Source organism: Vipera berus (genome assembly GCF_964194415.1).
Source record: "Vipera berus genome assembly, chromosome: 5".
Lineage (NCBI taxonomy): Eukaryota > Metazoa > Chordata > Lepidosauria > Squamata > Viperidae > Vipera > Vipera berus.
Genome location: NC_138207.1, coordinates 99836876 through 99864463, shown reverse-complemented (window position 1 = coordinate 99864463; position 27588 = coordinate 99836876). Strand labels below are relative to the sequence as shown.

The 27588-nt window shown below is 42.0% G+C and overlaps 1 protein-coding gene across 1 annotated transcript in view; it reads left to right on the top strand.

The window, feature by feature from the left end:
• Positions 1-27588, top strand: part of SH2D4B (SH2 domain containing 4B) — an 84414-nt gene that overhangs the window by 11495 nt on the left and 45331 nt on the right. Inside the window, exons 2-4 of the mRNA XM_081329745.1 lie at positions 9443-9602; positions 11908-12058; positions 22336-22483. Of these exons, the coding sequence (XP_081185871.1) occupies positions 9443-9602; positions 11908-12058; positions 22336-22483 (459 nt within the window). The remainder of the gene's footprint in view (positions 1-9442; positions 9603-11907; positions 12059-22335; positions 22484-27588) is intronic.

Sequence of the window (27588 nt, the reverse complement as noted above, 5' to 3'; positions counted from 1 at the left end):
CACCTGAATGCTGCGTTTGGCTGAGTGTTGCAACTTTGCCTAATGAGAGGTATATCTTTGGGAGATGATATCCGGTTGAGCCTGCAATAGACTTTCTGAAAAAAAAAAACAGAATCAATTTCTGGAGGCAAAGAAGATGGCTAGCCATTAGGATTTGTCAGGGGTGCCATAGTTGCTAAAAACAAGGATAAATCAGGCTGCTTGCAATAAGCTGATTCCAGCAATATTTCATCAGCTGGAGCCCCAGTTATTTTAGATAGCTTTTAATTAGCAGCATGAACGTAGGCATCAAATGAGAGAGGCATGTATCCTGTATCCACTTGACCTCTGTCAGGGCCAGACAGATTTTCTTACAATAGTGGCAAATATCCGTAGCTCAGGTACAGGATGAGGGTGGAGGTTCATCCTCTTAGTTTGTGGATGGGTTTCTGAATGTTTTATTACCAGACTAAGTAACATCTTCTTCAGAATTTAGGGAATGTCACTGTTGGTGTTCTGCTTATAAGGGCTTTGTGTGGCCAGTAGGTCTTGTGAGGGAAGAGATATGTCAGGTGATGGTCTAGTGATGGGCCTTGTGAGGGATCTTATGAGGGATCATGTCAGGTGAGGCTCTTGTGATGGATGTGAGGAACAAGAGCACAGCACAGAGGCAATGCAGTCAGCTGGCAATTCAAAGCACCCTTTAATTGCTCCAAATTTTCCCCAAATGCTCCCACGTTTCTGGCAAGCCTCTATATAAAGGGAAGACACACACCCCTTCAGCCACCTCTGGCTGCAAGTAGTTTCACATACAGGCTGATTAGGAGAGGAGTTTACTCAAGGCCACGGAGATAACAAGGAATGACACATACATCATAAACCTAACGAGTCTGTGGGAATACACGCTTGCCTGAGCAGTTTCAAAAGGGAAGCCAAAATACACTCCGAGGGTTTTGAACATCCAAGCAATGTTGTCAGCCAGTCCAATGGTCAGAGTTTCCGGATTTCCCAGCAGAAGTCACAGAACAAGAGATCAGCAACAACACACAAAAAACTCCAAGGAATCACCATTTGTTCCTGACAAATGCCCCTCCCCACAGCATCTCCTTAAGTCTCAGTATCCAGGTGTGCCTTGTGGAGAGGGGTGGGATGCTCTCCTCCCGAATAGTCGGGCCTGCCTGTGTTGTTCCCCCCTCCTCTCCACTCTCCGTGCTCTAGGATCAAGTGGGGGGTGGCCCTTGCTCATCACCTGAACTCTGTCTCTCCTGTTCCTCCTGTCCCAATCCTGAAGGGCCATGGCCTGCCTTGGCCTGCTCTTCCCCACATTCCTCTGAAGCCACAGACACCTCTCCCTCGCCCTCCATAGGGTCCCCTTCCAGCTCATTTTCCTCTGCAGATTCAGGCTCCGACAGAGGCATGACATGGGTTTTGTGATGGGTCAGGTGTGGGTGTGTCAAGTGAGGGTCCTGTGATGGGTCTTGAGATGAGTTTTGTGAGGTGTCTTATGAGGGGTCACATCAGGTGAGGCTCTTGTGATGGGTCTTGAGATGGGTCAGGTGTGGGTGTGTCAAGTGAGAGTCCTGCGATGGGTCTTGAATTGGTCTTGTGAGGCGTCTTATGAAGGGTCAAGTCAAGTGAGGCCCTTGTGATGAGTCTTGCAATCGGTCCTGTGTGTGTGGAGTCTTATGAGGGAGTCACATCAGGTGAGCATCTTGTGATCGGTCTTGAGATGTGTGCAGGTCACATCAGGTGAAGGTCATTGGTAGGTGAACTGCTGGTGTGTGTGTATGGGGAGATTAATGGGATGGTTGGGGGGGGGTCAGTGCTGTCTCTGGTTGGGTGTGTGGTTGATTTGAATCCTGAGGGCTTCATAGGCTAGTTGTAGATCAATGTGTCTGTTGATGGAATTGCTGGTGGAGTGCCGGACTTCAATGAACTCACAAGCGTAGTGGGTGGTAGCGTGGCTGATGATTTTTGTGTTGCTCCAATCAAACTGATGTTGTTTGGTGTTGGTGTGGGTAGAGATTAAGGATTTGGGATTGTGGCATTTGACTGCCAGCCGGTGTTCATGGAACCTGGCTGTCAATTGATGTGATGTTTGTCCCCCGTCGAACTGGCTGCAATTGTTACAGTTGATTTTATAAATTAGATTGTTTCTTTCATCCTTCTTATCTTGTCTTTGGTTCTGGAGAGTTCCTGGTTGAGTGTGGCTGTGGGTTTGTGGGCAGTTTTTTTTTACATTGTGTAAAAAGGTTGGATTGTACTGGTAATTGTAGTATTTGCACACTTTGTTGCAACAGCCATCTATTTCAAGCTTCTTTAAACAAAAAAACCCGAACAGGTTGAGAGCACCCTGGGACTTTCAGAATTCGGCACTGACAACTAGACATAAAAAATTTATGTTCTGTATCACTGTGACAATTTGTGGATTCGTTTTGGCCTTGATGTTTTCCCAAACTAAATATCAAGCATGCAAGTAGCCAGAGGGCAGAGGTATAAGGGACCATTAGAGAAATTGATCCAATCTTATTTAGTTTCTGGTGTGGCTGCAGGTCTTAAGGTAAAGGTCCCCCCCACACACGCGTGCTAGTCGTTTCCAACTCTAGGGGCCGGTGCTCATCTCCGTTTCAAAGCCGAAGAGCCAGCGCTTGTCTGAGGACGTCTCCGTGGTCATGTGGCCGGCATGACTAGACGCCAAAGGCGCACAGAACGCTGTTACCTTCCCACCGTAGTGGTCCCTATTTTTCTACTTGCATTTTTACGTGCTTTCAAACTGCTAGGTTGGCAGAAGCTGGGACGAGTAACAGGTGCTCTCTCTGTTACGCGGCACTCGGGATTCGACCCGCCAAACTGCCGACCCTCTGATCGACAAGCTCACTGTCCTAACCCACTGAGCCACCGCGTCCCTGCAGGTCTAACCTCTGTGTAATAAGGCTAGATGCTTGGTTATTCCTTCCTTCCTAGGAATCTGTGTCCAGAACTGACTTAGGTGACTGACAACATTTATTATGAGCTGTTAAGGCACTACTTTTCACTTTGAATCCTTCCACAGCGCTTCCCATTGTTAAGTGGGGGCTTCTCTTCACGTTCAGTGCAAGCACTAAACTTTTAGCACAATTCCCCCTTCCTTCTTCTACAGCTTGTTCTGCTATTTTAAAGCTGACGTATTACTTTATTTGGATCGGGGAACGTTTTCATTCTCTTTGTTTATAGACACCTCGGCAACTTTTCTGCCCAAAATTTTCACTAAGCTCCTTCTCCAATTTTCTTTGCAGTTAAAAGCACAACGTCTGCTAGAACAAGCAAACACGTTGTAGCCGAAGGTGGCAAGAGTTACCTCTTTTCTTTCAACTGAAGGAGAATGTTTGAGGGGAAAAAAACACACCAATAAAGAGCACTGTTCTAATATTTGAGGGGCTCCTACAAAGACAAGGGGGTCACGCTATTTTTTCAAAGCACCAATAGGCAAGATAAGAAACAATGGATGGAAAATAATCGAGAAGAGAAGCAACCTAGAACTAAGGGGGAATTTCCTAACAGTGAGAGCAATCAACCAATGGAATGGCTTGCCTTCAGAAGTTGTGGGTGCTCCAACAACTTGGTGGAACAGTGGGCTAATGCCTCCTTAAGTAACACCAGCTGCCTGCAATTAGTGCAGGTTCGAGTCCCACCAGGCTCAAGGTTGACTCAGCCTTCCATCCTTCCGAGGTAGGTAAAATGAGGACCCAGATTGTTGGGGGCAATTAAGCTGACTTTGTAATAATGCCGCTTGGGTGTGTGTGTCAAAGCCCTAATAAGCAGGCATATACATAGAATGAAGGCTATTGCTAAGCACATTGATTTGTGCTTTAAATTGTAAGCCGCCCTGAGTCTTCGGAGAAGGGCGGGATATAAATGGGATTAAAAAAAAACAACAAAAAAACGCGGAAGGCTTTCAAGAAGAGACTGGACAACTATTTGTCTGAAATAATATAGGATCTCTTTCTCAAGCAGGGGATTGGGCTAGAAGACCTCCGAGGTCCCTTCCAAATCCATTATTCTATGTTCTATGATTTGCCCAAAATTTGACACCTTCCAGATGGGTGAAGTTGCCACCCAACCTGCCTACACGTTGCTAATGGAGTGTGCAGATTTCCAGGGATCTTCAAAAGAAAAATCAGCTGAGCACGTTCCCCTGTGGATTAACCTTTGTCTTTTGCAAACTCTGAGATTTTTAAAAGAAATCTTGGTGGGTTGTTTTTTTTTTGGCAAACATAAGCTTGGGAAAGAACAAGCTCGGCTTCTGGTGTGCACTATATTAGACAGGGCAGTTCATTCGAGATGAATAATTCTTAAAGAGCTCCATTTTGAACTTGCTATTGCTCTCTAAGGTTTGTGGAGTTCGTTGCGATGAATTTCAGCCAGAAGCAGTTTCTATTAATCTGTCATGGAAGGAACTGGGAAAGCCCAGGCAAATGTTATGGTTCCAAAACGAGGATTCTGTACATTTTACAAGTGCTACTAAAGGTTCATTTTCCGGGTGACATTACTCATAGTCTTCTGCCTCATGGAAAGCTGATGCTGCAAATTAGGCTGCCGAAAGCAGAATTTATAAGATAAGATAAGATCATCTTTATTGTCATTTTTTTACTGTGGGTACAATGGCGTGCATCAAAAATGAAATTTAGTTGCCCGCTCTCAAAGTGGAACACATACATGACACACACCTAAAACATACTATATACAACATATGTATAGACCCACACTCCTACATATGCATAAGAAATAAATATTAAACACTGTGTATCTTGAATATATAACAGAAGGAGGAAGGCTGAGAGTTCACAAGGTTAATGTTGTATGGAATGAAACTATGGCTGAATCTGGATGTTCTGTTAGGGATACCACGAAGCCCCCTCCTCCCAGAAGGGAACAAGGAAAACAGGTTGTGAAGAGGATGAGTAGTATCCCAGATAATCTTTTGGACCCTGTTCAAACAACGCTTCTGTGCTATGTCCTGGATGGGAGGGAGTTATTTCTTTGATAGGAGCTAAAAATCATTGGTGCTCAGAGCAATTCGTTGTTCCACAGATAGTTCCCTGATTCTTTTTTTAAAAAAATCAGGAATTGGGGGTGGAAGGATTTATATGTTACTAGTTTTAAATATGACATGGTTAAAACTTTACATCCTTGGACTGCGGCACTGGATTCTATTTTGTTAGCTGCATTGAAGGTACTGACTGTGGTTTGTCTGAAGCTTCTCAATCCTCCAAGACTCATGGGTTGTCCCAAAGGTGCTTCTCAAAAGGCAACTGGACTTCCTTGGTGTTTTCCTTGAAAATGTTTCTCTTCTCATCCAAGAAACCTCTTGAGTTCTGACTGAATGGTGGGGAATGGAAAGATTTATATTCTTTGCGGTCATTTGGTCGTTAGCATCTTTAGGGCTGTTGACTGTGATATATGAAACCCTGAGAAGCATGGGACCAAGATTCCTGGCAGATAGTTGATGTCCCACCATTAAGGAGGTCCACGGTTCCCTCCCTCTGGAATATCATCCCCACGGAAGCAAGACTGGCCCCCACTGTATCACTTCTTCAAATAGCCTGAAGATATGGTTCCCCCCACCACACACATTCAATTATTATTCGATTATTTGTGATGACTCCCCCGGATGCTTCCCCAGATACCTCTCCAGATGTCAGCTTGGAGAAGGATGAACCAGTTCTGGGCACATCTGGAGGGGAGTTGGTCAATGGCTCCAAGCAGCAGTCTCAGAGGGATTTGGCTGAAGCTCAGCTGTAGCAGGACAGCTCTGATGAGGAAGGGGAACTGCCTTCTGCACCTGATCTGAGAACACTTAGGGCAGAGAAGGCAGGAGCAGAGGAGGTCAGCCCAACTATATGTTAGAAAGCAGCTTCACCCTTCTTGATGTGTTGGTTCCTGCCTTTTCTCTGCCCTATGTATTCTCAGATCAGGTGCAGAAGACAGTTCCTCTTCCTCATGACTGACAGGCTGCAGCCGCATACTTTCCCCACCTTCTTGAAGCCTCAGGGCTGTCCTGCAGATGTTCTTCAGCCAAATCCCTCTCAGATGACTGCTTAGCGCCATTGACCAACTCCCCTCCAGACATGCCCGGAACTGGGTCATCCTCCTTCGAGCTGAACATCTGGAGAAGTATCTGGGGAAGTGTCCATTGGGATTCATCACACTATTTCACTCATTGGCTTTACTGTTTTCATAAGGCTACTCTACAGGGGCTTCTGAAACTCAGATACTTTGGCCACTTTGGCTGCCTAATGAGAAGGAAGGACTCACTGGAGAAGAGCCTAATGCTGGGAAAGGTTGAGAGCAAGAGAAGAAGGGGATGACAGAGAATGAGGTGGCTGGATGGAGTCACTGAAGCAGTAGGCGTGAGCTTAAATGGACTCCAGAAGATGGTAGAGGACAGGAAGGCCTGGAGGAACATTGTCCATGGGGTTGTGATGGGTCGGACATGACTTCACAACTAACAACAACAACAGGGGCTTCAAAATGGCTCAAATTATTTAGTGCACTGAAGATTTGCAAGTTTATGGATGCAAGTACACATATTTCATCTGTATTGATCTTTTGTGATCTAACTCTAGCAGCCTCAGTCACTACCTTATGAACTATGACCTTGAGTTCTCTCTTTGCCCACAGGGGGATTCCAAGAGGTTTGAATTGGGTATGCCTACTCTAGTGAAAAGAAGGACTAGGAGGGTGGCATGACAAGCAGTGTTCCAATATTTCAGGAGCTGCCCCAAAGAGGAGGGGTGTGTGTGTTTCGACTTATTTTCCAAAGCACCAGAAGGCAAGACGAGAAACAGTGGATGAAAACTTATGAAGGAGAAATCCAACCTTGAAATAAGGAGAAATTTCTCGAAACAATCAACAATCAACAATCAACAATCAACAATCAATGACATGCCTCCAGAGGTTGTGGGTGCTCCATCACTAGAGTTTTTTAAGAAGAGTTTGGGCAGCCATTTGTCAGAAATGGTGTAGGGCAGTGATGGCGAACCTTTTAGAGACCGAGTGCCCAAACTGCAACCCAAAACCCACTTATGTATCATCGGGTGCCGGGTGGGCATGGCCCATTGGGTGGGCGTAGCCCATTGGGTGGGCATAGCTGCAGTGGTAACGGCAGACTGGGTGGGACTAAAATGTTCAATCAATCAATTCCAATGTTGTGAGATCTTTTTTTCCCCGCGAGAAGTTGAAATTGATTGATTGAACCTCTTTTTTTGCCCAGGGCAGCAGAAGCCTAAAGCGAAAAGGTTTTATAAAAACCCAGCTGAAGGCCTAGGACTGGGGCGACAGCATGCGTGCCCTCAGAGAGGGCTCTGTGTGCCACCTGTGGCACGCGTGCCATAGGTTTGCCACCACGGGTATAGGGTCTCCTGCTTGAGCAGGGGGCTGAACTGGAAGACCTTCAAGGTCCCTTCCAACTCTGCTATTTTGTCCTGTTATTCTGCCCCTAGATTTATGCCAGGTTTGGGGTGCAGAGAAGTGTTTACTATGCTTTGAAGGACAAGGGCCATCTTTTACAACTTGAGTATTTGCTTGGGGGTTGGATTAGAAGACCTCCAAGGTCCCTTCCAACTCTGTTATTCTGTATTGTATTAAGCAGGTTGAAACTCAAATACTTTGGCCACCTAACGAGAAGGAAGGACTCACTGGATAAGAGCCTAATGCTGGGAAAGATTGAGGGCAAGAGAAGAAGGGGACGACAGAGAAGGAGGTGGCTGGATGGAGTCACTGAAGCAATAGGTGTGAGCTTAAATGGACTCCAGAAGATGGTAGAGGACAGGAAGGCCTGGAGGAACGTTGTCCATGGGGTTGCGATGGGTCGGACACGACTTCGCAACTAACAACAACAACAATTATGCAGGTCTCTCCATTGCCTTCCCATTCTACTGAGACAATTGCCTCTGCTCTCAGTATAGCCATCTTCACTTGACCACTGGTTCTGCAGAACTCCTCTCTATTACTGTATTTCTAAACCAGGCAGAAAAATAAATAGGTTGAACAGTAAAGCAAGATACACGATGGCAGCATTATAAATACAATAAAAAGGAAGATCCGAGAACTGCAGGCATAAGGAAGATAAAGATGAGCGTGTAATAGTGGCAAATATCTGTAGGTTGGGTGTAGGATGAGGGGGAAGTTTTGTTCTCCGAGCTTGTCACCCGATGGTTGTATTTGGGGAAATAAAGTTTGCACAAAGATTGGAAGGTGGGCTGCTTGATTCAATCGACAAACAAATTTTAAAACGCATGGCTAACTGTAGATAACATAAGCTAGGTAGGAAAACAGCAATGATTAATAACAGTCATAAAACAAACAGGACAGGCGGAGGAACGAAATTTTTAAAAGTCAGCGGGAAGGAGATAATGGAAGGCACTTCCTATGTACGAAAAACGGATTAGCCTACTAATTCAAAGAATATCAAAAGCATAATAAGGCATTACGGCTTACAAGTCCACGAATACGTCTCATCAGAGATGAGAGCTAATGAATCTTAAATGTATGAAAAAGGAAGCCAAAAGCTGAATAAATACAAATGAATAATAGCTGGAGGAAAAAAAAACAACCTTGAGTTACCGTGATGTTATTCTTGGAAAAAGGCATCAGAGAAGTAACCAAGAGCCTTTGTTCCTCATGTTGGGTTTTAATTTTCATAATTCTCTGCCAATATATCCAGGGTCATTGATTGATTGATTGATTATGTACAAGTTGCGTACCTTGGATTTTAATTCTCGCAATCCTCAGCCAATTTATCCAGGGTCATTGATTGATTGATTGATTGATTATGTACAAGTTGTTCACCTTGGATTTTAGTTCTCATAAACCTTAGCCAATACATCTAGGGTCATGGATTGATTCATTGATTGATTATGTACAAGTTACTCACATTGGCTTTTAATTCTCATATAATCCTTAGCCAATACATCTAGGGTCAGGTTGCTCACATTGCATTTTAATTTTCATAATCCTTAGCCAATACATCTAGGGTGATTGACTGATTGATTATGTACAAGTTGCTCACATCGCATTTTAATTTTCATAATCCTTAGCCAATACGTACATCTAGGGTTATTGATTGATTGATTGATTTGATTATGTGCAAAATGCTCACATTGCATTTTAATTTTCATGATTCTGTTCTGTTCTGTTCTGGTTTATCCTATCGTATCCTATCATATCGTATCCTATCCTACCCTATCCTACACTACACTACACTGCACTATACAATACTATTCTCTCTGCTCATTTTTCTAGAAGCAAGTGGCCATGTTGCTTTGCAAAAAAACTTCAGAAGAAGGCTTTGCAGGCACCGTTCTTTCACGATCTTGAACAATTCCAGTGCTTAATTCTCCTTTGTATTTCAAGACTTGCGTTGTTTGATTGATGGCTCTGAGACTTTCTCCTTCTGACAAAGTGTTGTGGATGGCTATTCCAGGTCACAGGAAACACGTCCAGTGGCTTCAGGGAGCTGACGGCGAGGTCTGGGTTTGGATTATGGGAGAAGCCCCCGGAGACAAGTCATATAAACAGGTCTCAGACGATCTTCTTGCAGAACGAGCCAGACAGCAGGCCCAGAAGGAAGCAGAAGAACTGTGGTGAGTGTCTGCAAAGAAATCACTTCTAGATACTGCTATGAAAAACGCTACTGAAGGAGGATTCCTTTGGAATCTTGTTGGATAATGTCGCCTTTGAAAATTATACTCATTTCTGAACACTCCAAATCTCTGCTGGAAGTTGCATCTCACCTGGGCTCAGAAACTAAGCTGGGTCAGACATGGTTAGCATTTGGGTGGAGACCATCAGAGAATCTCAAGGGCCGCAGTTTAGACTGGAAAGTCAAAAGGCGTTCTCAGATGAAGCCAGCCGCAAGCTATCTTGAACATGGACATGTCCGTGAAGTCACCAGGGATTCCATTGGGTAAAAATTTTAACTTTATCCTGAATGCCTTAAAACTCTTCAGAACTTCTAGTCTCTCTCTTAAATTATCTCTCTTACGTTTCTATCTTAAATCTAAAATGGCATAAGAATAATAAGTAGACCTGTTTGGTATGGAATGGAATGGAATGGAATGGAATGGAATAGAATAGAATAGAATAGAATAGAATAGAATAGAATAGAATAGAATAGAATAGAATAGAATAGAATAGAATAGAATAGAATAGAATAGAATAGAATAATAGAATAGAATAGAATAGAATAGAATAGAATAGAATAGAATAGAATAGAATAGAACAGAACAGAACAGAATAGAATAGAATAGAATAGAATAGAATAGAATAGAATAGAATAAGGAATGAAATGGAATGGAATGGAATGGAATGGAATGGAGTGGAATAGAATAGAATAGAATAAGGAAATTGTGCATAACTTTTTAGAGCTCTGTATAGATCCCACTGTGCTGTTTACATGCTTATCTCACTCTCAGTAATAATATGGGAAACAACAGGAGTAGCAATGGTTCAGCTAGGAATGATAATGAAGCACAACCCTAAAAATTATCTTTGTATCAAAGAAGACAGTTGCAATTTTTAAAAAGTTAGGTAGCTAATACTCTCTGGCCTGGACTGAGAGTATTAATTGGGGTTTTAATTGGATTCTAATTGGGATTTTTATGTATTCAAGGTTAATGTAATCGTTTTAATTGTTTGTAATTTTTGTAATTGTTGTATTGTTTTGTTTTAAAAACCTTGTGAACCGCCCTGAGTCCTACGGGAGAAGGGCAGTATATAAGTTTAAATAATAATAATAATAATAATAATAATAATAATAATAATAATAATAATAATAATAATAATAATAATAATAATAATAATAGAATAAGGAATAGAATAGAATAGAATAGAATAGAATAGAATAGAATAGAATAGAATAGAATAGAATAGAATAGAATAGAATAGAATAAGGAATGGAATGGAATAGAATAGAATAGAATAAGGAATGGAATGGAATAGAATAGAATATGGAATGGAATGGAATGGAATGGAATGGAATGGAATAGAATAGAATAGAATAGAATAGAATAGAATAGAATAGAATAGAATAGAATAGAATAGAATAGAACAGAATAGAATAAGGAATAGAATAGAATAGAATAGAATAGAATAGAATAGAATAGAATAGAATAGAATAGAATAGAATAGAATAGAATAGAATAGAATAGAATAGAATAGAATAGAATTCTTTATTGGCCAAATGTGTTTGGACACACAAGCAATTTATTTCCAGTGCATAAGCTCTCAGTGTACATACAAGTAATAGTGGTAATCTGGATCATATAAAACATCAAATACATTCATCATAAATCATGAAATACAACACTTCATCATAAATCCTAAGATGCAACAGTTAGTAATAGTCATAGAGTACCAGCTAAGCAAACAACATAAATCATACTAAGGTACAAAACCCCCCCAATATAAATTGTAAGATACAAGCAGCAAGTTATAGTCATAAGAAGATAAGGATAGGTGATAGGAAAGATGAGGAGTATCATGGTAATATAGCTTTACTAGTATTTTGACCGTCGTGTAGGAATTAGTTGTTAAGCAGAGTGACGGCATGAGGAAAATATAAATATAATGAATATAGAATAATGTTCCGTTATACTTTACAGAAATTAGTTTAACCAGTTCAATATATATGGTCCCTGATGTGTCTTAAAAAGTGGACATGAATTGAGAGCTTTAGAATATAGATAGTTCAGTTATCCCTATCAACAATCCTCAATGTCCCCTGTGAACCTCAGTGTATGTCCATGAGATTCCGTCGTTATGATGGTTGTTGGAAAAAAAATGCCAAGTATTCTTCTCCAGCATCCTTAGATTTTTCTCATAAATAACAACTCAAGGTCGACTCAAACTTCCTTACTTTGCCCATCTTTCTTTTATGGTTTTGGGAAGGAAACAAAAGGAGGCTGAAATCACGAAGAAGTTCCGAGATGCTATGGCAAAAGAGAAAGCGCGAATAGTGGCAGAGAAATGGAAGATAGAGGCAGAAGATCGCAAGGCAGTCAAATTGATGGAGGAGGAGAAAATCCAGGAGGAATTAAAGGTTGGGTGCTTTTTTTTCAACAATGCTGCCTTCTAATGTTGGGTTTGGTATGATGGGTAGATCTCTTAGAAGATTGCAATGCTATTCTGTTCCATTCTATTCTATTCTGCAGTCTATTTTCTATTCTATTCTATTCTATTCTATTCTATTCTATTCTATTCTATTCTATTCTATTCTATTCTATTCTATTCTATTCTATTCTATTCTACTCTACTCTACTCTACTCTACTCTACTCTACTCTACTCTACTCTACTCTACTGTATTCTATTCTGTTATTAGTCTAGTCTAGTCTAGTCTAGTCCAGTCAACTATTCTGCAATCTATTTTGCAGTCTATTTACTCTACTCTACTCTACTCTACTCTACTCTACTCTACTCTACTCTACTCTACTCTACTCTACTCTACTCTACTCTACCCTACCCTACCCTACAATAGAATAGAATAGAATAGAATAGAATAGAATAGAATAGAATAGAATAGAATAACAGAGTTGGAAGGAACCTTGGAGGTCTTCTAGTCCAACCCTCTGCTCAGGCAGGAAACCGTATACCATTTCAGACAAATGGTTGTCCAATCTTTTTTTAAAAACTCCCAGTGTTGAAGCATTCACAACTTATGGAGGCAGGTTGTTGTGCTGATTAATTGTTCTCATTGTCAGGAAGTTTCTCCTTAATTCCATGTTGTTTCTCTCCTTGATTAGTTTCCATCCATTTCTTCTTGTCCTGCCTTCAGATGATTTGGAGAATAGCTTGACTCCCTCTTCTTTGTGGCAACCCTTGAGATATTGGAACACCGCTATCATGTCACCCCTGGTCCATCTCTTCATTAAACTAGACATATCCAGTTCTAGCAACTGTTCTTGATATTTTTTAGCCTCCAGTCTCTGATCATATTTGTATAGTAGAGAATATCTTATATAGAGAATAGCTGTATGAAGAACTTGTACACTCAAGAGTAGTTTTATTATGCAGCTTTCCGACAGCTTGATATATGCATGTGAGAAGGAGAGGTTATTATATATTGGTTGATTTATGGTAAGTGTATGATAAAGCATGCATGGAGGTAAACCTGGTTGTTATGAATAATAAGTAAAGCTTACCAAAAATAAATAAATAGAATGCATCACAAATGTTTCACATTCAGGACCAAGTAAGACAAGGATATATGATGTTCCCTAGTTGTTTAGTGTACTTATATACAAGGAATGCTTCTTGTGATGTTAGAGGTGCATTGGTTGAGAACATGAATATAGATGTATGCTTTCATGTGGATGGTGCCGTGTTGTTGACCGAGAATCCAAATGATTATCAGTGAAAGTTTAGGCTAGATGATGGAAATAAGAGTTGGGCCTAAAAAAAACATTTCTATCATTTGTATGCTGCCCATTTCTCTAGACATTAGTAACATCTCCGATCCTCAAATTAGTGTACATCTTGTTGTTGTTAGCTGCAAAGTCGTGTCTGACCCATCGCGACCCCATGGACAACATTCCTCCAGGCCTTCCTGTCCTCTACCATCTTCTGCAGTCCACTTAAGCTCACAAGGGCACATCTACAGGTCTACAAAGTCACTTAATAAGTGAAAGTATAAAATTATAACTGTCAGGATCCAACCTGACAACCACGATCCCTTAAGCCTTTTCTCCAAAGACTTGATGGAAAAGGTTGATTTTTCAAAAATTTAGAGCAATAATGGAGAAACCCTCAAGCTATCAACCTATCAGAGACTTAGGTCCTTGGAGCAAAAAGAAGCACATCAATTCAAACTATACCTATAAGGTAAAGAAGCTATCAGAAATAGATGAATCTTAGTAGCATGTTTATTGTTGTTGTTGTTAGCTGCGAAGTCGTGTCTGACCCATCGCGACCCTATGGACAACGTTCCTCCAGGCCTTCCTGTCCTCTACCATCTTCTTGAGTCCATTTAAGCTTACGCCTACTGCTTTAGTGACTTCATCCAGCCACCTCATTCTTTGTCATCCCCTTCTTCTATTGCCCTCAATCTTTCCCAGCATTAGGCTCTTCTCCAGTGAGTCCTTCCTTCTCATTAGGTGGCCAAAGCATTTGAGTTTTAGCTCAAATTCTGGGAGTTGAAGTTCATGAGTCATAAAAGAGCCGAGGTTGCCTACCCCTGGTCTATGGCAACCATATCACAAAGATAAAACTGTTCAAGAGTATTGTTATACCAACTGCAAAAGAGAATGTCAATATTTTAGCCTCAAAAAGTTTTAAGGCTTCAGGGACTAATTGCCCTCAGCCTGTATATAACAAAATTGTGAACACATTTGAGGACCTAATGGCTGATGGCATCATGTGGTCCAGATGTCCCTTCCAAGAACTGCTGGCATGGAAACCCACCCTGGTATTTAAATACATTGACCTGTTCTAGGTTATGCCATTCTTGAATAGAATAGAGCTGGAAGGGACCATGCAAGTCTTCTAGTCCAGCCCCCTGCTCAAGCAGGAGAACCTACACCATCTCAGACAAGTGACTGTCCAGTCTCTTCTTAAAAATCTCCAGTGATGGAGCACCCACGATTTCTGGAGTCAAGCTGTTCCTCTGGTTGATTGTCCTCACTGCCAGGAAGTTTCTCCTTAATTCCAGGTTGCTTCTCTTTCTACTCTCCAAGAGTATTGAAAACCTCTTTTAGCCAAAACTAGGATTTTTGATTTATTGAAGTTGAGGACTGGATGATTTTGCCTATGGTACTTCAACGTTGCTGCAACAGCTCTCTTCACTCCAACTGGGACTTGTGAAATACCATGTTTGCCCGAAAGTAAGACGTACCCTAAAAATAAGCCCTAGCTTTATTTTTTTTTTGGGGGGTGGGCCTAATATAAGCCCTACCCCAAAGTTAAGCCCTAGTTTTGGGGCGAGGTGCATGCCTAAAAATCAAAATAGGGCAGAGGTGGAGGGGTGGTGGAGCTGACCCATGCACCCCACAACCACCTCTTCACCAGCCCACTTATTCTCCCGTATCCCCTGCTTGCATTCTGCAATCAGAGGCCTTTCCGGAAGGCTTCTGCAGCTGACAACTGAGTTACGGATTCAATCCATAGCTCGGTTCTCAGCTGCAGTGGCCTTCCGGAAAAAGCCTCTGATTGCGAAATGCAGGCTGCCTTTTGCAGTCAGCTGCATTCTTTCTTAGCTGCAGAATGAAGCTGCTCCTTCAGCCCCAGAAGAAGTGGACCGGCTGGGCGGGGCTGTCGGTGCAGGAAGTGAGTGGAAAAGATCCTCCCCTTTTTTGGAGGCCCCCCCCAAAAAAGACCGGGTCTTATATTCGGGGAAACACGCCAAACGCAGCAGCATTGGCCTAAAGAAGTATCGGGATTTTGCGTTGTGCTAAGTTAGCAGGAAGGGACGCAGTGGCTCAGTGGGTTAGGATGCTGAGCTTGTCGATCAGAAGGTCGGCAGTTTGGTGGGTCGAATCCCGAGTGCCTCGTAACAGAGTGAGCACCTATTACTCTTCCCAGCTTCTGCCAACCTAGCAGTTCGAAAGCACGTAAAAATGCAAGTAGAAAAATAGGGACCGCTACGGTGGGAAGGTAACAGCGTTCCGTGCGGCTTTGGCATCCAATCATGCCGGCCACATGACCACGGAGACGTCCTCGGACAAGCGCTGGCTCTTCGGCTTCGACACGGAGATGAGCACCGGCCTCTAGAGTCGGAAACGACTAGCACACATGTGCGGGGGAACCTTGACCTTTACCTTACCTAAGTTAGCAGGATGCAAGTCTGGGTTGAAGAAGGAGAATGTCCAAAGGCAACGTCTCAAGTCGTCAAAAAGCAACATACAGAACTTCCATATGGGGGTTAATATAGACAAGGATAGCTTGCAAGGGTACAAAAACAAAGAAAGGTGTAGCCAATAAGGGGTGTAATTTATACTTTGCTTTATTTCCTCTTCTCGCCCACCTTTGGTTTCATATTTTATTACCGCCGTATTTTCTCTTTATGTCTTTTGTCCCTATAGGGATATGTACTATATGATGGATGCTCTCCGTTTGAGCAGGGAACCTATAGAGACGGAGATTTATACATGCATAAACATAAACGACAACAAGCCACGATTACTCCCATCTTTTCTTTTCTTTTTTGAAAAAGTGAAGTATGAGAGGTGTCTTAAAGGTTATTTTCCTGATGTTTCGGGTCTTTTGGATTATTTATTAAATCAGTTTTTATGTGACAAAGAAGCAGAGGAGGACCAGGGCGAAAAAATAAAATAAAAAATCAACCTCCCTCGATTCACTCAACATGTGTTCCGCGTGTTTTGTCGAACCACGGAAAATAATAGCTCGGAATCAAGCTGTGCATTGATAAGAAGCCTGCCTCCCCCACCCCTCAACACCCCCCCCCCACACATGCAATCATTATGCAGTTTTCTGCTTGGCTTTAATTAAAACTGGCTTCGTGATTGAAAACCAAAACAAAAACTTTGGAAAGCAAAAAAACAGTTTTTCTCCTGCTGCATATACATACACACACACACACACACACACACACACACACACACACACACACACACACACACACACACATATATATATATATATATATATATATATATATATATATATATATATATATATATATATATATATATATATATATATATATATATATATATATATATATATATATATATATATATATATATATATATATATATATATATATATATATATATATATATATATATATATATATATATATATGATTTATATACCGCCCTTCTCCCGAAGGACTCAGGGCGGTGTACAGGGCAATAAGAATAAGAATACAGGATACAAGATTTAAAGTTAAATGATTGTGCCCAATGTAGTAAGTTAGTTAAAAACAATGTTAAAACCCCAAATCCATCAGACCAGGCCGGCTTGTTCGAATAGATAAGTTTTTAGATCAGGCCGGAAGGAGCGGAGGTTGGGGGCCATCCGTAGTTCAGCCGGTAAGCGGTTCCAAAGGATTGGTGCGCCCACCGAGAACGCTCTCCCCCTGGGGGTCACCAGCCGACATTCTCTGACCGGTGGTACCCTGAGGAGGCCCTCTCTGTGGGAGCGTACAGGACGGAGGGAAGTTGACGCCGGCAGAAGGTGCTCCCGTAGGTAATCCGGACCCATGCCATGTAGGGCTTTGTATGTCATCACCAGCACCTTGAATTTCACCCGGAAGGCAACTGGAAGCCAATGCAGCTCACGGAGCAGAGGTGTAACATGGGAGTATCGGGAGACCCCTAAAAGAGCTCGCGCGGCTGCATTCTGTACCAGCTGAAGCTTCTGAGTGGTCCTCAAGGGCAGCCCCATGTAGAGAGCATTGCAGTAGTCTAAACGAGAGGTCACAAGTGCATGAGTGACTGTACGCAAGGCATCCAGGTCCAGATAGGGTCGCAACTGGCGCACCAGACGAACCTGGGCGAAGGCCCCTCTAGTCACAGCTCCTATATGATCTTCTAAGGAGAGCTGTGAATCTAAGAGGACACCCAAATTGCGAGCCTTATCTACGGGGGGTAGTAACTCACCCCCAATAGTAAGAGATGGAATAATCTGAATTTCCTGAGATGCCGGTATGTACAGCCATTCATATATATATATGCTAGTCGTTTCCCACTCTAGGGGCCGGTGCTCATCTCCGTTTCAAAGCCGAAGAGCCAGCACTTGTCCAAGGACGTCTCCATGGTCATGTGGCCGGCATGACTAGACGCCAAAGGCGCACGGAACGCTGTTACTTTCCCACTGGAGTGGTCCCTATTTTGGTACTTGCATTTTTACGTGCTTTCGAACTGCTAGGTTGGCAGAAGCTGGGACGAGTAACAGGCGCTCACTCTGTTACGCGGCACTCGATCATATATTCGCTCGATCAATTTCCAAAAGATAAGGAAAACTGCAGAGGCATTTATATGATGTGATGGATCTCATTATGCTCCTTGGCAGATTGCACCTGTTTTAGTGGCTGCGAAATGGGCATAACGCTCAGCCAGGGAAATGCTTGTGCCTTTTGATAACAAAGCAACAAACAAAAGAGCTACGTTGTCTTTCTGAAGAGTTTTCGTTGCTCATTTACAAATACCGTACCTTTTGCAAAAATGTAACGGGTAGAGAAATATGCAGAGAAGAGCAACAAAGATGATCAGGAGACTAAAACATATAAAGAACGGTTGCTGGAATTGGGTATGTCTAGTTTAATGAAGAGAAGGTCGAGGGGGAACATGATAGCACTCTCCCAGTATCTCAGGGGTTGCCCGGAAGAAGAGGGAGTCAAGCTATTCTCCAAAGCGCCTGAAGGAGACTCTAGAAAGAGTACAGAGAAGAGCAACAAAGGTGATCAGGGGACTGGAGGCTAAAACATATAAGGAAAGGTTGCTGGAATTGAGTACGTCTAGTTTAATGAAGAGAAGGACGAGGGGTGACATGATAGCAGGGTACCAATATCTCAGGGGGGGCCACCAAGAAGAGGGAGTCAAGCTATTCTCCAAAGCACCCGAAGGCAGGACAAGAAGCAACGGATGGAAGATGGTTAGCTGATGAGAGCTAAACCTCTTGAAATAGATATAGTAGTCTCCCTTTAATTCTTTGTCGGTAAGTTTAAATTTAATCAAGGAGAGAAGCAACTTAGAAATAAGGGAAAATTCCTTGACAGTTAGAGCAATTAATCAGTGGAACAACATTTGCCTCCAGAAATTGTGAATGCTCCAACACCGGAGGCTTTTAAGAAGAGACTGGACAACCCTTTATCTGAAATGGTATAGGGTTTCCTACCTGAGCAGGGGGTTGGACTAGAAGACCTCCAAGGTCCCTTCCAACATTTGTTATTCAATGTTCTTTCTGAAAGAAATAGAAATTGTTTTATGCTCACGCTGCCTTGTTTCAACCCTGAACAGCAAGGTCAGGACGACGTGCTTTGAAGTAGAAATAGTTTGAACACGAGCACTGTGGCACCGTCCTAATCTTGGCTGCGCCCTGCCCCACAGAATGCTTTTAAGTGTGAAGAAGCAAAGTCAATAAAGATGCTTGCAGCTCTCTCTCCTCCAAGGATGATGTCATTTCTAAGCTCTGCAGCTCTCTGCAGGTGGGAGGTGATGTTCTGGGCTCTGCTCCAAGTGCAAGGAAGATCTTCATCCGTATTTCTCCAAACTAAGTTTATCTTTCATAACCATAGCCGGGTCTCCATTTATAATCCAGCAAGAAAAGAAAAAAAAAACACCCTATAAACTGCTTGGAGTATTAAGAGATGGAAACCCTTCCTTAAAAAACAGAAACCCTGCAGAGATCTATTAATCACGGCAGTCTTTATGGACCAAACTCTCTGGATTTAAAAAAAAAAAAAAAAGCTGCCGAGTTCCCAGCTAGTACAAATACCTTTTTTTTAAATCAGCAGCAGCCCCACTGCAGCTTAAAAGAAATGTTAGCCTTATCCCATTTTTCGCACTCTTGGCAAAGCCTCTTGATTTCTGGCCAATGTTGCATCCCCTTGCACATATGATAAATGCTCGTAATTAGCAAATTGCTTCTTTTCTGGCGCTCATGTTTGAAATGTCAATGGACAAAAAAGCGTTTTGAAGTTTGTCAGCTCCGGGCTGCTCTGAGCAAGTTATCTTCGTGAAACCCCGAGACACCTGTCCTTGTTTATTTACCCCTGAAAGAACACTTCTGCAAGCTCTCCTCCTTGCTCACCAAGAAATGCCCATAGGCCTTAACTACGCAGTTCCTTTAAAAATAGCTTCGGCCTCTGAACCGTCAAGCCACTGGAGCCACTGGCTGGTATCTTCAAGGTCATGGAGACCTGCCCGAGATCTTTCTGAAGGATAGTAAATGCTCAGAGACTTCATACTCCTGTTGCCAAAGTGCAGTGAAGCAAGCTATCGTATCAGTTCATGGATCAAAGTGATTTCCCCCTGTCTCCCAAGAAGCTTATGAATCTGCACCATGTCAATTGATCTGCTTCCAGGTAACTGATTAGTAGAGAAGTTTTACAAAAAGAAAAAAGAAAGAAAGAAAAAGTGAAAAGAGTTAAGGTATATTCTTTTCAAAAATTTAGAGCAGTAATGGAGAAACCCTCAAGCTATCAACCTATCAGAGACTTAGGTCCTTGGAGCAAAAAGAAGCACATCAATTCAAACTATACCTATAAGGTAAAGAAGCTATCACAAATAGATGAATCTTAGTAGCATGTTTATTGTTGTTGTTGTTAGCTGCGAAGTCGTGTCCGACCCATCGCGACCCCATGGACAACGTTCCTCCAGGCCTTCCTGTCCTCTGCCATCTTCTGGAGTCCATTTAAGCTCACGCCTCCTGCTTCAGTGACTCCATCCAGCCACCTCATTCTCTGTCGTCCCCTTCTTCTCTTGCCCTCAATCTTTCCCAGCATTAGGCTCTTCTCCAGTGAGTCCTTCCTTCTCATTAGGTGGCCAAAGTATTTGAGTTTTAGCTTCAGGATCTGGCCTTCAAAAGGGCAGTCAGGGTTGATCTCCTCTAAGACTGACCGGTTTGATCACCTTGCAATCCAAGGGATGCGCAGGAGTCTTCTCCAGCACCATAGTTCAAAGGCCTCAATTCTTTGGCACTCAGCCTTTCTTATGGTCCAACTTTCACAGCCATACATTGCAACCGGGAAGACCATAGCCTTGACTATACGCACTTTTGTTGGCAGGATGATGTCTCTGCTTTTTAGTGCACTGTCTAGATTTGCCATGGCTTTTCTCCCCAGGAGCAAGCGTCTTTTAATTCCTTGATATTACACTTCCCAAAAATTGCCTGGATAAATAGAAGGTAATATTTGTAGCTCAGGGTTCAACTATGGGGTCCTTGATGCTCCCTGAGCTTGGTTGTTTTCTTGCAGATTTCATTACCCAAATTAGGACATATTACCAGTGCTAGTAACTCTATTCCCAGCATTGGTGATGTTACCTAGTACGTTAATGAAACATCTGCAAGAAAACATCCAAGCTCAGAGACCATCAACAGTCCCATAACCAAGGTTTCATTGATATATATTGAAATAGCTATACTAGTCTCCCTTTAACTCTTTGTCAGTCATAAAATTTTGAATATGTGTGTGTGTGTGTGTGTGTGTGTATGTGTGTGTGTGTGTGTAAATTTTTTTGGCTTGCTAAAGCAGTTGTTTTAACCCCTAGGCCATAGGCTCTCTCTCTCTCTCTCTCTCTCTCTCTCTCTCTCTCTCTCTCTCTCTCTCTTAGCTGAGAAGCAAGGAAGATATGTGTTAAATGTTTGTTAAGCATTGCTTAACCATGCTTAGTCCCAGACATGGGACAAAGCTTATTTCCTGTTTTAGCCTAGCCCAAGACATATATACATGTTTTCATAGATTTTCACGGGTACAGGTATATAGGTCTTGGCGTATTCGGGTCTTTTCCTGTGTAAGATTAAGAGTGTCTTGGCGACGTTTCGGTGAGGTCCCACTTGTCATCTTCAGGCTAGTGTCTTGAACCCGAAGACACCAGCCTGAAGATGACGAGTGGGACCTCGCCGAAACGTCGCCAAGACACTCTCAATCTTACACGGGAAAAGACCCGAGAAGACATACATACATACATACATACATACATACATACATACATATACATATACATACACATACACATACATATACATATACATATACATATACATATACATATACATATACATACACACACACACACACACACACACACATATATATATATATATACAAACAACTATGTAATTATAATTATATAGCTATAACTATGTAACTGTATATAACAACTATATAACTACAATTGTAACTATATAACAACTAGAACTATACAACAAACTAGAACCAAAACTATAACTATAACTATAACTATAACTATAACTATAACTATAACTATAACTATAACTATAACTATAACTATAACTATAACTATAACTATAACTATAACTATAACTATAACTATAACTATAACTATAACTATAACTATAACTATAACTATAACTATAACTATAACTATAACTATAACTAACTATATAATTATAACTATAATTGACTATATAACTGTAACTACAACTATAATTATAACTATAGAGAAAGGAAGGGGAAAGTTACTCAGTTTATGCAGAAACTTTCAGACCTGGCCTTGCTTATGCTTGGCTTTACTAAACCACTTGGCTTTAGTAAAAAAAAAAATCTACCTTTCGTTATGAATGGCATCAAGAGTTTTTCTTTCCTAAGCGCCCAAGCTGGGACAGATACTGTATCTTCTTCATGTGATTCTCCCCCACCCACTTCCTCAAATTTCATGTTCCCCTCTTATTTTTAGAGAAGAGAAGAAGAAGAAAGACAAAGAGGGGAGGCACAGATTCGGAAGCAAGAAGAACTCAGAGCTCAGGAACTATACATAAGTCTCCAGGAGGTCCACCAATGCATCAAATACAGTGAGAAGGAAGACCATGAGTGGAAAGAACAGTGTGAGTAAACCTGGAGCTTTGGAGGATTTCAAATGAGGCCGAGATCTTCCTGTAGCCTAAACAAATCCTACATGATGTATGAATTGAGTCTTCCTGGAAGGAAAACTACTGTAGGTTGTCTCAGGATCTTTCTCCACTTTGATGAGTTGAAGTGCTCTTCAACTTGTTTGGTCTCCATCCTTGAGTAGGCGCAAAATGACACCAGCGTGACCTTTTCTTGTTGTTCTGTACCAGCCTGCTACCGGCCCTGCAGAAAAGGCAGGGACAACCCCTTTTACAAGAAGGCAAGAGGCTGGAACTAAGCCTGCTAAATTTATTAACATAAAAACACAGAGCAAAGAGAGCAAACACGAACCATGAAACAGGAGCTTTTCAAGTGGTTGCCTTCAGCAAACCAGCCCTCCCACGCATTCCCCCTTTATACAGTTCAGGGCGTGGCCTCTCTCTGCCTCCTTCCGAGGTGCCCCATTGCCTTCCTCTGTTTACTCCTGATTGACTGTCTCCTGCGTCGGGCGTCCTTGAACAGGGCCAGTTGTGGGTCATCTTCATCCACGCTGTCAGGCTCACACAGCTGGATCTCCGTCGTGACCAGGTGGGAGGGGCCTGGCTGAGGGCTCTGTGGAGCCTCAATATTATTCTCAGCAAGCTCTTCAACACCCCCCTCCTCCTCCTCTGAGTCGTCCGACCCAACTGCCGAACCCACAGGCTGACCCTGAATCACAACACTTGTACTCATTCTGTCCCTCTTGTCTTCAAACGTCGAAGTCCCTTAGCTTTCCCCCAAGATAATGGGTGTTCGAGCTTAACAATTTCCACTGTGTTGGAAAAAAGGCAGAAAAGATGATTTCAGCTCTGCTCCAGCTATGAATGACTTAAACTTATATTAATCACCAGCTGGGGATAAGAGGAAGGCATGGGGATAGACCTTACAATCATTTGTGAAAAATAAGTGAGAAACGTAACTCTCTGTATGGTAAGCACGAGTAAATATAATGTGACGGTTCCATATTGTAGGTCAGACTTCCAGCGCTGAGAGTCAGTTTGGCCAGACTAGCCAAACCCAAGTCCCGCAGCCATTCTTTGTATGTTTTAGTCTCCAGGCCTTGGATCATCTTAGTTGCTCTTCTCTGAATTTTTTCTAAACTCTCAACATTTTGGGGGGGGGGGATATGGTGACCAAAATTGGCTGCAGTTTTCCAGGTGTGGTCTCACTAAAGGTTTATAAAGCGGTACTAATATCTTGCGTGTTCTTGATTCTATGCTTCTGCTTATACAACCCAGGATTGTATTGGCTTTTTTGGCTGCTGCTGCACACAGCTGGCTCATGCTCCAGTGATCGTCCACTAGGACTCCATGGCTCTTTTCCTCTCTCTTCTGCTTCGTGTTTCGTTCATTAGCAGCATTCTGTATGAATGGATGATCTTGTTGTGATTCAGGGCCAGCCTGTGGGTCCGGCAGCCGGCTCGGATGTCTCGGATGACTCAGACGAGGGGGAGGAGGAGGGTGTTGAAGACGAACTTGCTGATGATGGCTTGGAGGCTTCGCAGAGCCCCCAGCCAGGGCCCTCTTCTCAGCTGCGCGAGCCCGACAGTGCGGATGATGATGACCCACAGCTGGCCCTGTTCAAGGACGCCCGACGCAGGAGGCAGTCAAGCAGGAACAAGCAGAGAAAGGCTGTGGGACTCCTCGGAAGGAGGCACAGGGAGGCCACGCCCTGAACTCTAATAAAGGGAGTGTTTGGGGAAGGGCTGGTTGCTGAAAGCAACCGCTCCGTTTGAGGATCACAGTTCCAGTGTTTTGTTTCTTGTTCTGTTGTTTGTGTAATAAATCTTGGCAGACGCCTTCCAGCCTCAGACGCTCTCCAGCCTCTGCCGTTTGTACAGGGGTTGCCTTTCTGCAAGGCCGGTAGCAGGCTGGTTCAGAACAGATCTAGAGATATATCTGAATTCAGGCTGATGCTTCCCTGGATGACAGGAAGTTTAGTCTGACATCTCCGGAAGGTGCAAGTTGGGTAAAAGACTAATTTAGATCATTTTTTTTTTGTACAAGGATTTGAAAATTACTGCTCATTTTCTGTGACATACCTAGAATTCTAGGGTGTGCAGGGATTTGTGGTTTTAAACATCTATTTTAAAGAGCTGTTTAAGCTAAATTTATCCACCGAGTATATTTTTCCCCCCTTGACTGCCTTTAATGTGAATTTGGATTTCTAAGTGCGTGGGATCTCTCTGGTGGGATTGTTGTTAGCAGTGGAAACACGAGATGTAATTTTTTATAAATAAAAGCATATCTTTAAGAAATGTTTGTGATTATGCAATTAAATGCTGTCAGTCTAAATTCTAGTTCCCCTCCCTTCGAATGGTTTTTGGAAGGGATCTATCCCTACCCAAAAGCCAGGCTGCCACAGTAACTGAAAAAGGTCCAATGTCATTAGCTATAGTGGATATATTTTAGGATTCCTCTCAACTTATTTTTTTTTTTAAAAAATTCTTGATACCATCTTTGTGCAACATAGAGTTGTACAAGGGCTATGTAGCCGAAGGTTGTTGTCATTTTGAGAGAGAGAGATACAGACAGATACAGAGAGAGAGAGACAATGAGAGAGATGATAGATAGATAGATAGATTGATAGATAGATAGATAGATAGATGATAGACAGACAGACAGACAGACAGACAGACAGACAGATAGATAGATAGAGCTGATGGATGGATGGATGGATGTGTGGAAGGATGGATTGGTGGGTGGGTGCATGGATGGAGATAGATAGATAGATAGTTGAGAGACACAGGTATCTATCTATCTATCTATCTATCTATCTATCTATCTATCTATCTATCTATCATCTATCTATCTATGTAACATCTAATATCTGTCTGTCTATCTATCTATCATCTATCTATCTATCATTATCTATCTATCTATCTATCTATCTATCTATCTATCTATCTATCTATCTATCTATCTATCTATCTATCTATCTATCTATCCATCCATCCATCCATCCAGTCTATCCCTCTCTCTCTATTTATCTGTCTCTAATCTATGTATGTTTATAACAATTCCTCAAGTTTTGAGCAGATTTATTTTATTTGGAAAAAAAATCCAGGCAGACAGATGTAGGAGACAGAACAAAGATAGGGAAAATACAGAGAAGAGAAGTATTTGAATCACACAGATTTGCCCAACTTTATGACCTTATTCTTATATGCTAATTATCTGAAAGGCTATGACCTGTGTTTCATATGAAACCTAGTCATTTTGCCCTGAATTAAATTTGCATGGGATAAATGATATTCCCATTAACCCTGGCTGTACCTGACCTCTCACATTCCTAATAAAAGAAAAATCCTGAATAATTAACTTTCATGATTAAGAGAATGGAAATTGTGTGTGAAATGAGAAAATAAGGCCTGGCTTATTTTTCAATAGAAGCGGAAGGCATGTTCCCTTTGAATCAGGATTTGAGTCCCAGGTCTGTTTTTGCAGGCACACATACACACACACATCCAGATTTTTCAATTCTGTTGGTGCAATCCCATATTCCAACATTTCATTTCTTTTCTCCCAAAGTACATATTTTTCATCTTTGGCTGTTTTAAACAAAGCATCCAGCATGAAGAAAGTTCTCTTAAACCTGTTGGCTATTTAGAAATATTTAAATATATATTGATGTTGATCAGTGCTATTAAATAGTGTATCTATGTATCTATCATCTACATCTATCTGTCTGTCAATCTCTCCATCTATCTATCTATCTATCTATCTATCTATCTATCTATCTATCTATCTATCTATCTATCTATCTATCTATCTATCTATCTATCTATCTATCATCTAATCATCTATTGCTGAGATGGCGAATCTATGGCACGGGTGCCACAGGTGGCACGCAGAGCCCTCTCTGTGGGCACGCATGTTGTCACCCCAGTCCTAGGCCTTCAGCTGGGTTTTATAAAACCTTTTTGCTTTAGGCCTCTGCTGCCATGTGCAAATAAAAGGTTTAGTCAATGAATTTCAACTTCTTGCGGGGAAAAAAAAGTTCTCACAAAGTTGGAATTGATTGATTTAACTTTTTAGTCCCACCCAGTCTGCCATTACTACTGCAGCCATGTCCACCCAATGGGCCACACCCACCCAAAGGGCCACGCCCATCCGGCACCCAATGATACATAAGTGGGTTTTGGGTTGCAGTTTGGGCACTCGGTCTCTAAAAGGTTTGCCATCACTGATCTATCATCTATCATCTGTCTGTCTATATCTGTCTATCTGTCTATCTGTCTATCTGTCTATCTATCTATCTATCTATCTGTCTGTCTGTCTGTCTGTCTATCTATCTAATCATCTATCATCTATCATCTGTCTATCTGTCTATCTATCTGTCTGTCTGTCTGTCTGTCTATCAGTCATCTATCTATTTATCTATCATCTATCTCTGCACACACAAACACAAAAACCCACACAAGCACACACACACACACACACACACACACACACACACAGATACATATACACTTACTGTATATTTAATTCTAATATATCAGTGTGATCTCAGGCATTTTGTAAAACATCGGTTCAATACAAGCTTTGTCTTTATGGCCTTTGTAAAAAATACATTCATGAAATCATAGAATGCCTAGGTCTAGAGAGATCTTATAAGGCAGGATTCCAACCCTTTGATCAACAGGAATGCAATAAAATATTTGAGAGTGCTTGTCATTCAGCCACCATTGTTCTGGGCAGATCGTGGCACTGATTAGCAGCTCTTAGCATCACAAATTTCTAATCTTCAATGCATTCTTAAAAGGAAACCTGAGTTGCAGAACAAGCAGTTTGGTGTTTAGATCACATACAAAGGTTGGGTATAGCCAGTTAGTCCGTATTGCATTAGCATAGTGGGCTGCACTGACCATGCCAATCTTGGAGACACAGGATACTCCATGGTGTAATTCGAAAGTTTTTCTGCAAGAGGTGTCTGTCTAGAGAAAAGGGAAAACCTTGTTACAGTTTTTAAAGATGTTGAGAAATCCCACCAAAACTTTTATCTGATTCATATGAATATATGCTTAGGTTGGGATTTCCTAACTGGATGCCTGCAAGAGACT